The sequence below is a fragment of the Gigantopelta aegis genome, chromosome 3 (assembly GCF_016097555.1).
Source record: "Gigantopelta aegis isolate Gae_Host chromosome 3, Gae_host_genome, whole genome shotgun sequence".
Classification (NCBI taxonomy): Eukaryota; Metazoa; Mollusca; class Gastropoda; order Neomphalida; family Peltospiridae; genus Gigantopelta; species Gigantopelta aegis.
The window spans coordinates 30,057,921-30,071,355 of record NC_054701.1 but is presented as its reverse complement, the minus strand read 5'-3'; the positions used below and the strand labels follow the sequence as shown (position 1 = coordinate 30,071,355).

At 40.6% G+C, this 13,435-nt stretch overlaps 1 protein-coding gene across 1 annotated transcript; it reads right to left on the bottom strand.

Annotated features, from left to right (window-relative positions):
- Positions 1 to 2,721: 2,721 nt before the first annotated feature.
- Positions 2,722 to 11,432, bottom strand: LOC121368587 (putative phospholipase B-like 2). The gene is made up of 6 exons (XM_041493326.1): positions 11,233 to 11,432; positions 9,460 to 9,712; positions 8,268 to 8,362; positions 6,177 to 6,394; positions 3,568 to 3,662; positions 2,722 to 3,099 (listed from the first exon to the last, which is right to left on the bottom strand). Exons 1-6 carry the CDS (start codon positions 11,430 to 11,432, stop codon positions 2,722 to 2,724), a joined length of 1,239 nt encoding a protein of 412 aa, XP_041349260.1.
- Positions 11,433 to 13,435: the final 2,003 nt, after the last annotated feature.

Genomic DNA, 13,435 nt, shown 5'->3' with positions numbered 1-13,435 from the left:
TGAAAAACTATGTTTAGCAGCTTATTGGTTTGGAATACACCGGGTTCAAGTGAAGCTCATTCAAAGGATATAGGGTTTACATTTCCAATGAGGGTGTGTACTGAATATCAAATCCAGAAGTAGTGAACACTATACCATGTCCACCTGTTGAGTATGCAGGATTCTCTCCAGGTTATATTGAGTGAACAGTAAACCCTACAGCTTCTGCTGTGCGTTGGGTGTACTCTCCTGGTTCTGTTGTGTTTTCAGTGCATACTCCTGGTTTTGTTGTGTATTTGGTGATCTCTCCGGGTTCTGTTGTGTGTTCGGTGATCTCTCCAGGTTATAATGTGTGTTCAATAATGATCTCTCCAGATTCTGTTGTGTGTCCAGTGATCTCTCCAGGTTCTATCGTGTGTTTAATGATCTCTCCAGGTTCTGTTGTGTGTCCAGTGATCTTTCCAGGTTCTGTTGTGTGTTGTGTGTACTCTCCGGATTCTGTTGTGTGTCCAGTGCACACTCCTGGTTTTATTGTGTATTTGTTGATCTCTCCGGGTTCTGTTGTGTGTCCAGTGATCTTCCCAGGTTCTGTTGTGTGTTCAGTGATCTCTGCAGGGTTCTATTGTGTTCAGCGACCTCTTCAGATTATGCCGTGTTCAGAGATCTCTCCAGGTTATGTATGATAAGTGTTCAGTGATATCTACAGACTATGTTATGTGCAGTGTTCTCTCCGTGATTTGTTGAGTGTTAAGTGATCAATCCTCCGGTTTCTGTTGTGTGTGCTAAATTATTTTCTGCGTTTGTTGTGAGTAATATGTCATGTTCAAGTTCTCTTGTGTGTGCTATGTCATGGTCATGGTATGTTGTATGTGTGCTGTCATGTTCTTCTTCAGGTTCTGTTGTGTGTACTATGTCACGTTCAGGTTCTGTTGTGTGTGCCACGTCATGTTCAGGTTCTGTTGTAAGTACGATGTCATGTTCAGGTATGTGCTGTCCTGTCTGTGGGGAAGTGCATATAAAAGATACCTTGCTGCATTAGGAAAAATGTAGCAGGTTTCCTTTGATTACTATGAGTCATAATTACCAAGTGTTTGACATCCAATAGCCGGTGATTAATTAATCAATGTGCTCTAGTGATGTTGTTAAACAAAACAAACAAATAAACTGTCGCAAGTGCTATGTCACGTTCATTTTCTATGGTGATTATTTTCTCATGTTCAGCTTTTTGCTATGTTATGTTCAGGTCTTGTTGTCATTGATGTGCCAAGTTCTTTTTTGTATGCTATATATCATGTTCAGGTCCTGTTGTGTGAGATACGTTATGTTCATGCCCCTGGTGTGTGTGCCATGTCATGTTCAGCTTATGTTGTGTGTGCTATGTCATGTTCAGCTTCTGTTGTGCGTGTTATGTTGTGCTAATGTTTTGGTGTGTGTGTGTTGCGTTATGTTCACGTTCAACATTCTGTTGCTTAGCTTAGCTTAGTAAATGGTTTAACGTGACCATAGTCCATATACCAATAGGATTTTAAACACGCCTATCCCGAGTCCGGTCTCCGATAGGATCGGGTGTCTGACTCAGGACAGGGATATTCTGTTGCAAATATTTGTTAACTGTATAGTTAATCAAAGTTCATAGATCTTGCTATCGTTTATGTTGAGGCCACATTCACTTTATTCTCCTTTTAACCTTACGTCTTTTGTTACTGGATTTTATCCTGGATAACTTACAATGATGTCTGTATGTGCAATATTGTTAATCCATAATGCCTACATTAGGGAAATCTTGTAGATCTTCAAAGGCAGCTGAAAGGCGGAACTGGATCACCGTAACATATAATTAAATACATGTACATCCAAAATCAGTGTGATTATGCTTGCACTTTGGTCGTATATGCCACATACAACATTATTATGAATTAAAATTGTATCTACTGATACAAATTACATGTTGGAAACTTTGCTTCAGTTAAAAACATTTCAAAATAGATATTTGTTTTTCATGAAAATTCACCAAAACATGTTTATTATTATAATTATGGTGCACATAAAATAGCAAAACATACAAAAATTAATGTTACCGCAATTCCTATTTATATATACAGACACCATTCTTGTCTGTTGCCAAATGATTCGATGCTTGCAATACCAAATGTTTTTCTTAAACAGACCGGGCTCTCACAACGACAAAAGTCATATGATTTTTAGGATTCAAGTACATAAAAATATTGACATAATGTATGCTCTTTTGTACTTTGCATTTGTAATTTCTATCACAGACCGATAACAAAGAATACATATGTGTCGTATTTGGCACATACGACCTATGTCAGACATAATTATATAACGAACTGTATTTAAAAAGGGTGTATCTACCACACACGACCAGTCGTGTTCACATAATGGCCAGCAAGCAAATCGGAGGAAAGTCGTATGTGTCAGTTACGTCTATTCGTGCAAATTGGTATGTGTTATTAACTTACGACCATTTTTTTTTTTTTTTTTTTTTCTCTTTCACAATTTAGACCAATAGTCCAGTCTGTAAGATAAAATGAGCTGTTTTTTCCAGTTCGCCTCTCTTTCCATAGAGTTTGGTGTGTATGGCAGTTTCGATTGGCCACTCAGCTTGTCTCAGGTCTTGATGAATTGGACACGCCTGTAAGATGTGTTCTGCTGTTTGGTCTTCCAGGCCACAACTGCAGGTTGGTGTTGCTGCAAGTTTAAACTTTCTGAACATGTGAGCATTCAGTCGGTTGTGCCTGTCCGGAGTCTCAACAGAGTTACTTGTTCCAAGCGACTGAGAAGGTGGTAATCATCTTGTTCTGTCCTGGGTCTGTTGGCTGCCTTTATCAAGGTTTTCTTCTCTGAGAAGCTAATGTTGTTGCTGGGCTGTACATGATTAGCTCCTAGCTTGGCTAGCCTGTCTGCTTCCTCATTTCCTGGAATCCCACAATGTGCTGGGATCCACTGTAGAGCTACTCGTCTTTCCTTTGCTACCTCTTGCATGGCTTCATTCAGGTGAGGAAGTGTTTCCCCTTGCAAGGCTTGTAGGACTGAGAGAGCATCTGTGAGGAAGACAACTTGTTGACAGTCTTCTTTTGCATTCTTGATCATTGTAGCAGCCTGAATAAGTGCATGGGTTTCTGCATTGTAGTTGGAACTGTGGGTGCCGGTTGGTACTTTTGCAGTTAGGGTATTTCTTGATTACGACCATTTAAATCCTTCTGTATAAGCGATGCAATTAGGGACACAGCTACGATTTTTTGTTACAATATGTAATCGGGGATAGCGATTCAGAATATGCAAAAAAGACCTTTTAGGTCGTATCTGCCACTTACGACCTTTTAGCTCTCACGCGACGATATATATATATATATATATATATATATATATATATATATATATATATATATATATATACGTACCTGCTTCGACATTTTGATTTGCCAGACTCTAGGCAAATTTCGATGTTCCATTCTTAAATCATTGTCATAAATAGGGGTTTTTTCCCCTTTATTTCTGTAGCATATTTATCTGTTTAAATAAGTCTAGGACTACATACTGTTAATACTGAATAAAAGGCTGACTCACCAACTTGGATGACAACATGTTGAAGTCGTCTGAAGAAGTCAAATAACCAGGGTAAGACGAACACGTCACTACTGAACCAACAGGGTAGTCAGAGTCTGGAGGAAAAGTACAATATATATATACTCTTCAAAAGAAGAAACGCAAAACCACATTGTCGTAACATTTGGAGAATTGATTTAATTATTGAATGGTGAGTCCGATAATTACCAAATGTTGCAGGATTGTTCACAATTCACTCTAGTCCATTGTGAGTAAGTGATAGGACACACCACCAAGGTCAAGGTCATCTGGAGTCAATACCGGGTGTGGCCTCCGCGTGTGTTGACAACTGCCTGGCACCGCCAGCCCATTGAAGCACCAGAGTACGGATGACGTCCCGGGGGATGGTGGCCCACTCGGCCTGCAAGGCTGCTGCCAGCTCGGGCAGGGTCTGGGGTTGTGGTTGTCGCTGTCGGAGGCGTCGGTCCAACTCGTCCCATAGATGCTCAATTGGGTTCAAATCCGGTGATATCGATGGCCAAGGAAGGACATTAATGTTGTTGTTCTGTAGGAAAGCCGTTGTGAGACGTGCTGTGTGAGGCCTGGCGTTGTCATGTTGGAACACTGCGTTGGCGTTGGCCATAACTGGAACGATGTGTGGCCGGAGGATCTGGTCAATGTAGCCCTGTGCATTCAGGTTGCCCTGCACGTGAACCAGGTCAGTTCTGCCAGTGTGTGAGATGGCTGCCCACACCATGACACTACCCCCGCCGAATCTGTCCACTTCCTGCACGCAGTTTGCCGCATAACGTTCACCACGACACCTATACACGCGACATCTTCCATCATGACGTCGGAGCAGAAATCGGGACTCGTCACTGAACCACACCTGTCTCCATCACAGTTGAGGCCATTGTCGATGAATCTGGCACCACTGCAGTCGGAGTCGACGGTGTTGTAGTGTTAAGATGACACCTCGAACTGGACGTCTGGCACGAATTCCTACCTCACATAGGCGGTTCCGTACGGTCTGGTCGGATATCCTGCGCAAACCTGGTATTGCTGCGGCTGTGGAGGTGGCAGTAGTCAATCGTTCCCGAAGGTGGCGTACCCGGATGTAGCGGTCCTGCCCGGGGGTAGTGACCCGTGGTCGACCGGATCTAGGGAGGTCACGTGTTGATCCATGTTGCTGGTAACGGTCCCACAGTCTGGAGATGGTGCTTGGGGACCCATGGAATGCCCTGGCAACGGCCGTTCTGGATTCGCCTGCGTCTAGTCGGCCGATGGCATTGTTTCTCTGCGGTTCACTGAGACGTGGCATGTCCTGGATTGTCAACTGTCGGCCAGATACAGAGGCCAGGCAAGCGAACACCCTGCACTTTTATACTGTCGGTGTTCATGTTGCACGTGCAGACAACGCACGTGCAGTGGTGACATGGTTTGCACGTGGCTGCGTTTTTGCGAATAGTCACATTTTGGAACTTTATTGTACAGTAGCTGCGTTTTATCGAATGTAACCGTGGGAATGTGTTTGGGACATGCAATGACCTTATATTCACAAAGCATGAACCGGTAGGAAACATAAAATCGGAGTTATAACCCATTTGTACCCTTTTGCGTTTCTTTTTTTGAAGAGTATATATATATATATATTGGTTTCTCTTTGTTTCGTTACTCTTATCAAGATTATATTTATCTCTCCATATTTCTCTCTCTCTCTCTCTCTCTCTCTCTCTCTCTCTCTCTCTCTCTCTCTCTCTCTCTCTCTCTCTCACACACACACACACACACACACACACATACACACACACACACACACACACACACACACACACACAGTCTGGTTGCTATAGATACCAACCTCATTCCACTGAGGTATGGTATATCAAAGATTGACAAGGAATGCTTCTTGAGAACTCTCAAGAGAACATTCTAGTTGCTACATATACCAACCTGATTACCAACCTGATTCCACTAACGTATGGTATCTCAAGGAATACTTCTTGAGAACTCCCAATACAACAGTCTGGTTGCTACATATACCAACCTGATGCGACTGGCGTATGGTACCTCAATGATACTTCTTGAAAACTATCAACACACGTCTGGTGGCTACTGATACCGACCTGATTCGAGTGACGTATGGTACCTCAAGGAATATTTCTTGAGAACTCTCAACACACAACATTCTGGTTGCTACTGATACCGACCTGATTCGAGTGACGTATGGTACCTCAAGGAATATTTCTTGAGAACTCTCAACACACAACATTCTGGTTGCTACAGATACCAACCTGATTCGAGTGACGTAGGGTATCTCAAGGAATACTTCTTGAGAACTCTCAACACACAACATTCTGGTTGCTACAGATACCAACCTGATTCGAGTGACGTATGGTATCTCAAGGAATACTTCTTGAGAACTCTCAACACACAACATTCTGGTTGCTACAGATACCAACCTGATTCGAGTGACGTAGGGTATCTCAAGGAATACTTCTTGAGAACTCTCAACACACAACATTCTGGTTGCTACAGATACCAACCTGATTCGAGTGACGTATGGTATCTCAAGGAATACTTCTTGAGAACTCTCAACACACAACATTCTGGTTGCTACAGATACCAACCTGATTCGAGTGACGTATGGTATCTCAAGGAATACTTCTTGAGGACTCTCAACATCGTGCTGTAGCCGACCCACGTGTTATGCGCGGTGTACAGGTCTGCGTTGTGAGGCATCAGTTTGACGATGGCTGAACAGTGGTCGTTGGTCCAGGCATCGTCCACGTCGTCTGCGTGTAAAACCTTCTCAAGGTCGGCAAGTTCAAAATAGACCTGTAAAAGACTGGACAGAACTTTTTAGTTCATGGATGTATTATGACCGTGTGTGCATTTCATAGTATCGTGCAGGTGTGGATCCAGTGGGAGAATGCTGGGGATGCGCACCACCCTCGAATTTCGAAGTGCCCTGCGCAGTACAGTGTATAACAGTTGCTACCATGAACATTTATTATTATCTTTTTTTCCTTCTCTTTTTTTGTATTGGGGAATACGTAATACTAGAATCTTAGTCGGCTTGGTGTTTTGGGGTAGTTTTACCATATATATATTGCATGAAAATGATCATTTGAATACTGTGGTTGTCTTTTCTTTAAACGTTACACCCTCTCCCTGGAAATATCCGACATCCGCTCATCCGATCATGTGGTGGTTTCCGTTGTCAACTAATATTTTAATATTACAATAATATTTATGATGGTACTATTCTTAGAATCACAATGAAGCTAACTGTGCTTATTCTTAAACTTGTAACAATATATATATATATATATACCGGCCTTGGTGGCGTCGTGGTTAGGCCATTGGTCTACAGGCTGGTAGGTACTGGGTTCGGATCCCAGTCGAGGCATGGGATTTTTAATCCAGATACCGACTCGAAATCCTGAGTGAGTGCTCCGCAAGGCTCAGTGAGTAGGTGTAAACCACTTGCACCGACCAGTGATCCATAACTGGTTCAACAAAGGCCATGGTTTGTTCTATCCTGCCTGTGGGAAGCGCAAATAAAAGATCCCTTGCTGCTAATCGGAAAGAGTAGCCCATGTAGTGGCGACAGCGGGTTTCCTCTCAAAATCTGTGTAGTCCATCATATTTGTGTCAAAATATGGTAATGCAAACAAATAAAGTGATGATCAACATCAATATAAAAATTCAAGATTTAAACAAAAAACACAGTGTAAAGAAAGAACTGTGCAAAAATACAAATATCACAGATAGATACTGACTTTTACTAAAAACTTCAATTTTGTGCTGTATTGGCCATTCTCAAAGAGAATGTTACACCCCTGCACCACGGTGAGGTTACAGCACGCGCAGGGGATATGATATTTGAATTTATAAAAATATAAAACTACTGGCAACTAATATAACGTCTCTTTCTATAGCAATCTTACATCCAAATATAATTTTATTGATGCGAGTGGTGGGGGTGGAATGTAGACTGTGGTCAGTGAAGTTTCGGGATGGGTGGTCAGGTCAACCTCCCAATGAAAATATATTAAAGACAATTTGCTTAGAGTGGGGGAAGGGGATTCGACTTCAGAAATCCGCCTCTGCGCACACACACACACACACACACACACACACACCTGTTATGTCTTGTAGAAACCTTCCACCGGTGACAGTGCCATGAGACTTGAAGCTGGTTTGTACTGAGTTCAGATTCCGGTGTCATCTCCAGGCGCGTGTACAGAGGGGGGAGAGGTTCGGGGATCGAACCTTCCCTACTCAAAGCGAATCTTTGCTTGCCACAGTTCAGACACACCTCCTAACCACCTCCATCCCCGCCACTACCTCCTGCATAATTTCTAAAGTAGGCTTTAATGACTTAATTGAATGTAAGAACACAAATCAAGTTAAAATGAAATAAATACAGAAAGAACAAAGAAAAGAAAAAACAAACTAAGAAACAAAATATATTAAATATAGGCGTCAGAGGATGTCAGCGGTTGAGGGGTACAATGTATTATCGTCAGAGCTGGGTGTGTGGGGGGGGGGGGGGGGGGGAGAGAGATTGCCCCTTCCTACTACGCTTCCGACGCCTAGATTTAAGACGTTGGTGTTTAAACAATACACAAGTAGGTGCAATATCACAAGTGGTTTGATAAACGTTCACAATAATCAGACCAGCTTGTGACATTGAATATGATAAGAATACTCACTAGATGCCTAGTGGGTCAAGATCCATGGAGATAGGTCCTAAGACGCTAGAGTAACCATCGGATATACCTTTCATCTGAGTGTAGAACATAGCCACCTGTATACATACAATGTAGATACTAGATAATCAAACAATAATACATCGCAATTGCTCTTAACAGAGTTAAATCTGAAACAAAATACGTTTTCTTTTTAATACTAACACCAAAACACGTAAATGTACTGGGAGCAGTTTGTAGGTGGGGTTCAATGGATAATAGCACTGGGCTCTTTCGGTTAACTTGTTGGGTAATTATAACCAGGCTCAATGACTGGTATATCAAATATAGTGGCATACACTACATGTATCATGTTTATGGGAAAGTGCATAATATAAAATATCCTATGTTGCTATATTTGCAAATAGCTAAATCGGGAATGAATAATGTAAGAATTCCGTACATTTGTGAGATATTAAAACTGGTTTAATAGAAGGAATACCATGACCTTTTCAAAATCGACGATGAGAAGGGGCACCATGGGGATTTAATGTATATACATTCATATACATATCATGTGCAGACATTAAAACCATGAAGCCGGACGATTCATTAATTCACTGATTTCGGCGGCAGTTGTTAAACTATCCTTTTTTGGAGTGGTAGGTATTGGGTTCGTATCCTGGTACCAGCTTCCACTCAAAGTGAGTGTGGGGGTGCAAGTCCACTTCTCTCCTCCCTCGCTGCCCCCCCCCCCCTCTCTCTCTCTCTCTCTCTCTCTCTCTCTCTCTCTCTCTCTCTCTCTCTCTCTCTCTCTCTCTCTCTCTCTCTCTCTCTCTCTCTCTCTCTCTCTCTCTCTCTCTCTCTCTCTCTCTCTCTCTCTCTCCACTAACCCATCGTTGTGCCAGATAACCAGGGCTCACACTGGAAATAATTTAGTTTTAGCTAATTTCAAATTAAGTAGAGTATAACCCTGAACACGATTGAAAACGGGTTAATTATTTATTTATACAAAATGTTCTTAGCCAAATACTAAATGTTGTAATCATTTTGTATGAAAATTAGCAATTGGTTAATTTGGCAATGGACAGGGTGAGCCCTGGATAACAGAGATGTGTTCCCAGGATACCTTGAGTCTTAATTCTTAATAATCACGAAAATCAAGTTTTAAACAAAACAAAAACTAATAATATATCTTTTTTAAAAGGAGTCTCACCTGATGCCAATACGGATCGTTGGTGTTAGTCTCGACTTGTTGCCGCACCCAGGCCAGGTTGGAGCTGAGGAAGTCTCTCAGTCTAAGACAATATTGGCTGTACGGTTCGTCACAGTAACCCTGGAGGAGGTTCTGCCAGTGCAGGTCGATCAGCTGGAGGGTGAGGTGACCTTCTGCCAATCCCCCTGCGTAGGCCTGCACAGAGTCGTTCACCCAGCGGTGGTCCATGGTGCTCACTTCCAAGTACGTCCAGCTGAAATGACAGGTCACTGTTGATTCTTGAAATAGAATCCCTCACTCTAAATCTAAATTGGTTATTCAAAATTTGTTTAATAGAAAGCCTAAGTTGTGACCAATCCTTTGTTGTTTATGCAATAAAATATGTTTTCAATAAAAAAATGTTAGTGTATTGAATTTTAATTTTTGAATTAGGATTACCAAAACCGGCCTCGGTGGCGTGGTGGTTAGGCTGGTAGGTACTGGGTTCGGATCCCAGTCGAGGCATGGAATTTTTAATCCAGATACCGACTCCAAACCCTGAATGAGTGCTCCGCAAGGCTCAATGGGTAGGTGTAAAACCATTAACTATTGGTTAGTTGTTAACGAGAGAAAAGTCGGTGTAGTGACCTCACCCATTGAATTATTAAAATCCGTTGTGGATGGGAGTTGGTACCTGGTTCCGAACCCAGTTACGATCAGCGTTTAGTCCGATGACTTAACCACTATACCACTGACGTAACAAGAATTTTAAAAATCTAGTGTAGATGTATTTGTTATTCTTTTCAAAAGCAGATTAAAACAATATGCTGAAACGTTTCTTTAAAAGAAGCAGAGGAACACCTCTGATTTAAAGTTGCAATATCTACCTGGCATAACGTTGCGGTGTGTTTGCTTCCACTGAACGCGCCCTATTCCAAATCTTCGCAAACCAAGGTACCATTGTGTTTAGAACATGGCATTTCGTAAATGACTAAATACAATAGGCCCTATGCTATACGGAATGCAGTTCGAGTGTCCTCTAGCCCTCCCCTATGTATATGTCGAAATCAAAATGTTTTATTTAAAGACGCACTCAACACTTTTTATTTACGGTTATATGGCGTCGCACATATGGTTAACATATGCATCACACATATATTGAGAGAGGAAACCCGATGTCGCCACTTCATGAGCTACTATTTTTGATTAGCAGCAAGGGATCTTTCATATGCACCATCCCACAGACAGGATAGTACATACCACGGCCTTTGTTACACCAGTCGTGGAGCACTGGCTGGGACGAGAAATAGCCCAATGGGCCCACCGACGGGGATCGATCCCAAACCGACCGCGCATCAAGCGAGCGCTTCATCACTGCGCTACATCCCATGTCGTCAAGGAGAGCAAGAGATGGATGCATATAATGAATCCGTAACTGACAACGACCAAATGGTATCCAGCTACTGTGTTTAAAATACATACCTTTCCTAAATCTGATGCCACAGACCTTTAGTTTGACAACATATAAACAGGGGAAGGCTGGAGTACATTCGAGCTATATGGAATGGTACCTTGGCTTGCGAAGATACCAATTCCGTTGATTACTCAATAAACATTTTCAAGTTTAAAAAACAACAAATAACTTACTTGTAAATTAAAATACATGTATTTAATTGTAATTTTAAGAGTTATACATAGTTGAAGATATACTGCTTATATTTCAAAGCAAACGTTAATAAATAATTGTGTATTTTGAGATTGCACCTTTAACTATAAAATGATATGTAGACTCACCCAGTCAGATTAGCAGTGGCGTTGATCATGTGTGCCACGGCTACGAAACTCTCGTTTGTTGGTTCTGCTTCATGGACGCCAAACGTCTGCGTTTTGTTATCAAATGTAACATACGTACTGTATATGGTATCATTCTGGACTTCATTCGAAAAGAAAACGGTCACAAACAGAATAAATGAGCACAGTTTCGAGAATAGCATATTCACCGTTTACTGCCTTTTTTTTCATGTATACTAGCAGAAAAAAAAATCAAAACATCTTTGAGCATTTCAACACATAAATTATTATGAGTTTTTTGTTCATATTATTTACAGTGAGTAGCCATAGACTAAAATCTTTTTTGAGACAATAAAAAATAATCATATATCAGGTATACCAGACTTGTTTGACACTTATGCAGATTACTGGTAAGACATTGGAAATTGGTAATTCAAAATGGCCGCCAAAATGTTGAAATGTTCTTATGGGTTCACCAAATACATTAAAAATTCCGTTAATGATTTATCTTATATATTTATGAACACAGTATTGTAGCAGATAATCAGATAAAAAAATTACCGAAAATGACCGTCACAAATAAAGAAATATTATCAAACATGGCATTTAAAATACAGACCTGGTAAACATGTTCACAAAGAAACACAATACCTAGACTAAGTGTATTAAAATTGTACCTGAATACTGATAATTTCATTGGGAAGTAGCAGGTGTTTAACATAAATCATATGGAAATTTATGGATGATCTAGCAGGGTTTTTTTTTTTTTTTAATACATTACAATCATTAAAAAGAAATTGGGGTGGGTTTTTTTTTTTTTTTTTTTGCGATAACTGATCGACTATTTAATTCATAAATTATGAAAATGTAAAATAAAATATGTTTTACCTACACACCTTTTTATCCTGGCAAATCTCGTATAACAACTGAAATGGAAGATATGTTAAACATATGCTACTACAAGTAGCATAGGCGTACGGGTTTCCATTTTTCTAACGGGGGGGGGGGGGGGGGGGGGGGGGGGGGTTTTTTTTTTTTTTTTTTTCTCGGAATTAAACAAAAATGACAGAATCTGGTAAAAAGGTCTCAGGTTAGCACATTTCCCCGAATATCTTGATAATGTTTGCCCAAATTTGAAAGTTTGCTCCAGTATAATATACTGGCCATATACTGGAGGAATGGACACATGGACTCATCACTGAAAGGTGTGATCTTCTAAATATGGCCCATTCCAACGTATAGGAAATAGGGAAGGATTCCTTGAAATAGTTTACTAGTTACCATTATGGTGTTTTGGTTTTGAATTCCAAATATTTAGCCAAAACATAAGTTACTTGTTATATAGAGATGAGTAATATTCAAAAGTAAATCCCTGCTGTTTATTCGCGTCTCTTGAATGAAAGGTTCCAGTGGCTCACTGAGTGGTGACAAACTCTCTAATATACCAATGAATCAGATCCTGGAAGTATTCATCAACTGATTTTTCGCCTAAGAGACAGGTGGTCTGTCCCGTTTAATGCTGTTGAGTGATGGATGCACATAAATCAAAATTTGACTGCACTCGACAGCATATTGAACAATGCACAAAAGCAACAAGCTGCAAGCATATTGAACTTGGTGTAAAGCGTGTGAATCGCAAAGAACATGATTTCTGAGACTCAACAACCATCTGTAACTATTTCAGAAAAAGAACCTTAATTGGATATTAATGAATGAATTATAATACGAACATAGGATATGCAATTGGTTACTTAGAACCCAATGTAGTGCTAATTCCAACTGTGACCTGCAGCATGTTAGGATACATATCAATGTGAATTTGTATATAATTTCATGCACATGCGTGACAATCAATTTAATTCATAGTTTGGTGTTATTGTTTTTTTAAATTTGTTAATATGTTTACAAAGCATGCTCTTTTTAATTATTATTATTTTATTTTTTTATCTTGTTTTTATTATTCATGGAAATAAAAAGAAATATTTTAATTTAATAGGGCGGTATTTTTTTACTGCTCCTGTGCCATCGGGTGTAATTTGGTTCTATACCCTGTTTTCCCCCGTTCGATTTTTAAACATTAAAGTGGCCACAGCGTATGATGAATTACGTAACGTTTTTGTTCTCTTGGATGTCAGAGAGGCGCCTCTAATCTTCGGGATCGAAGGAATACGTTTCCCTCGCCAAGACTCACCAGACGCAAAACTTT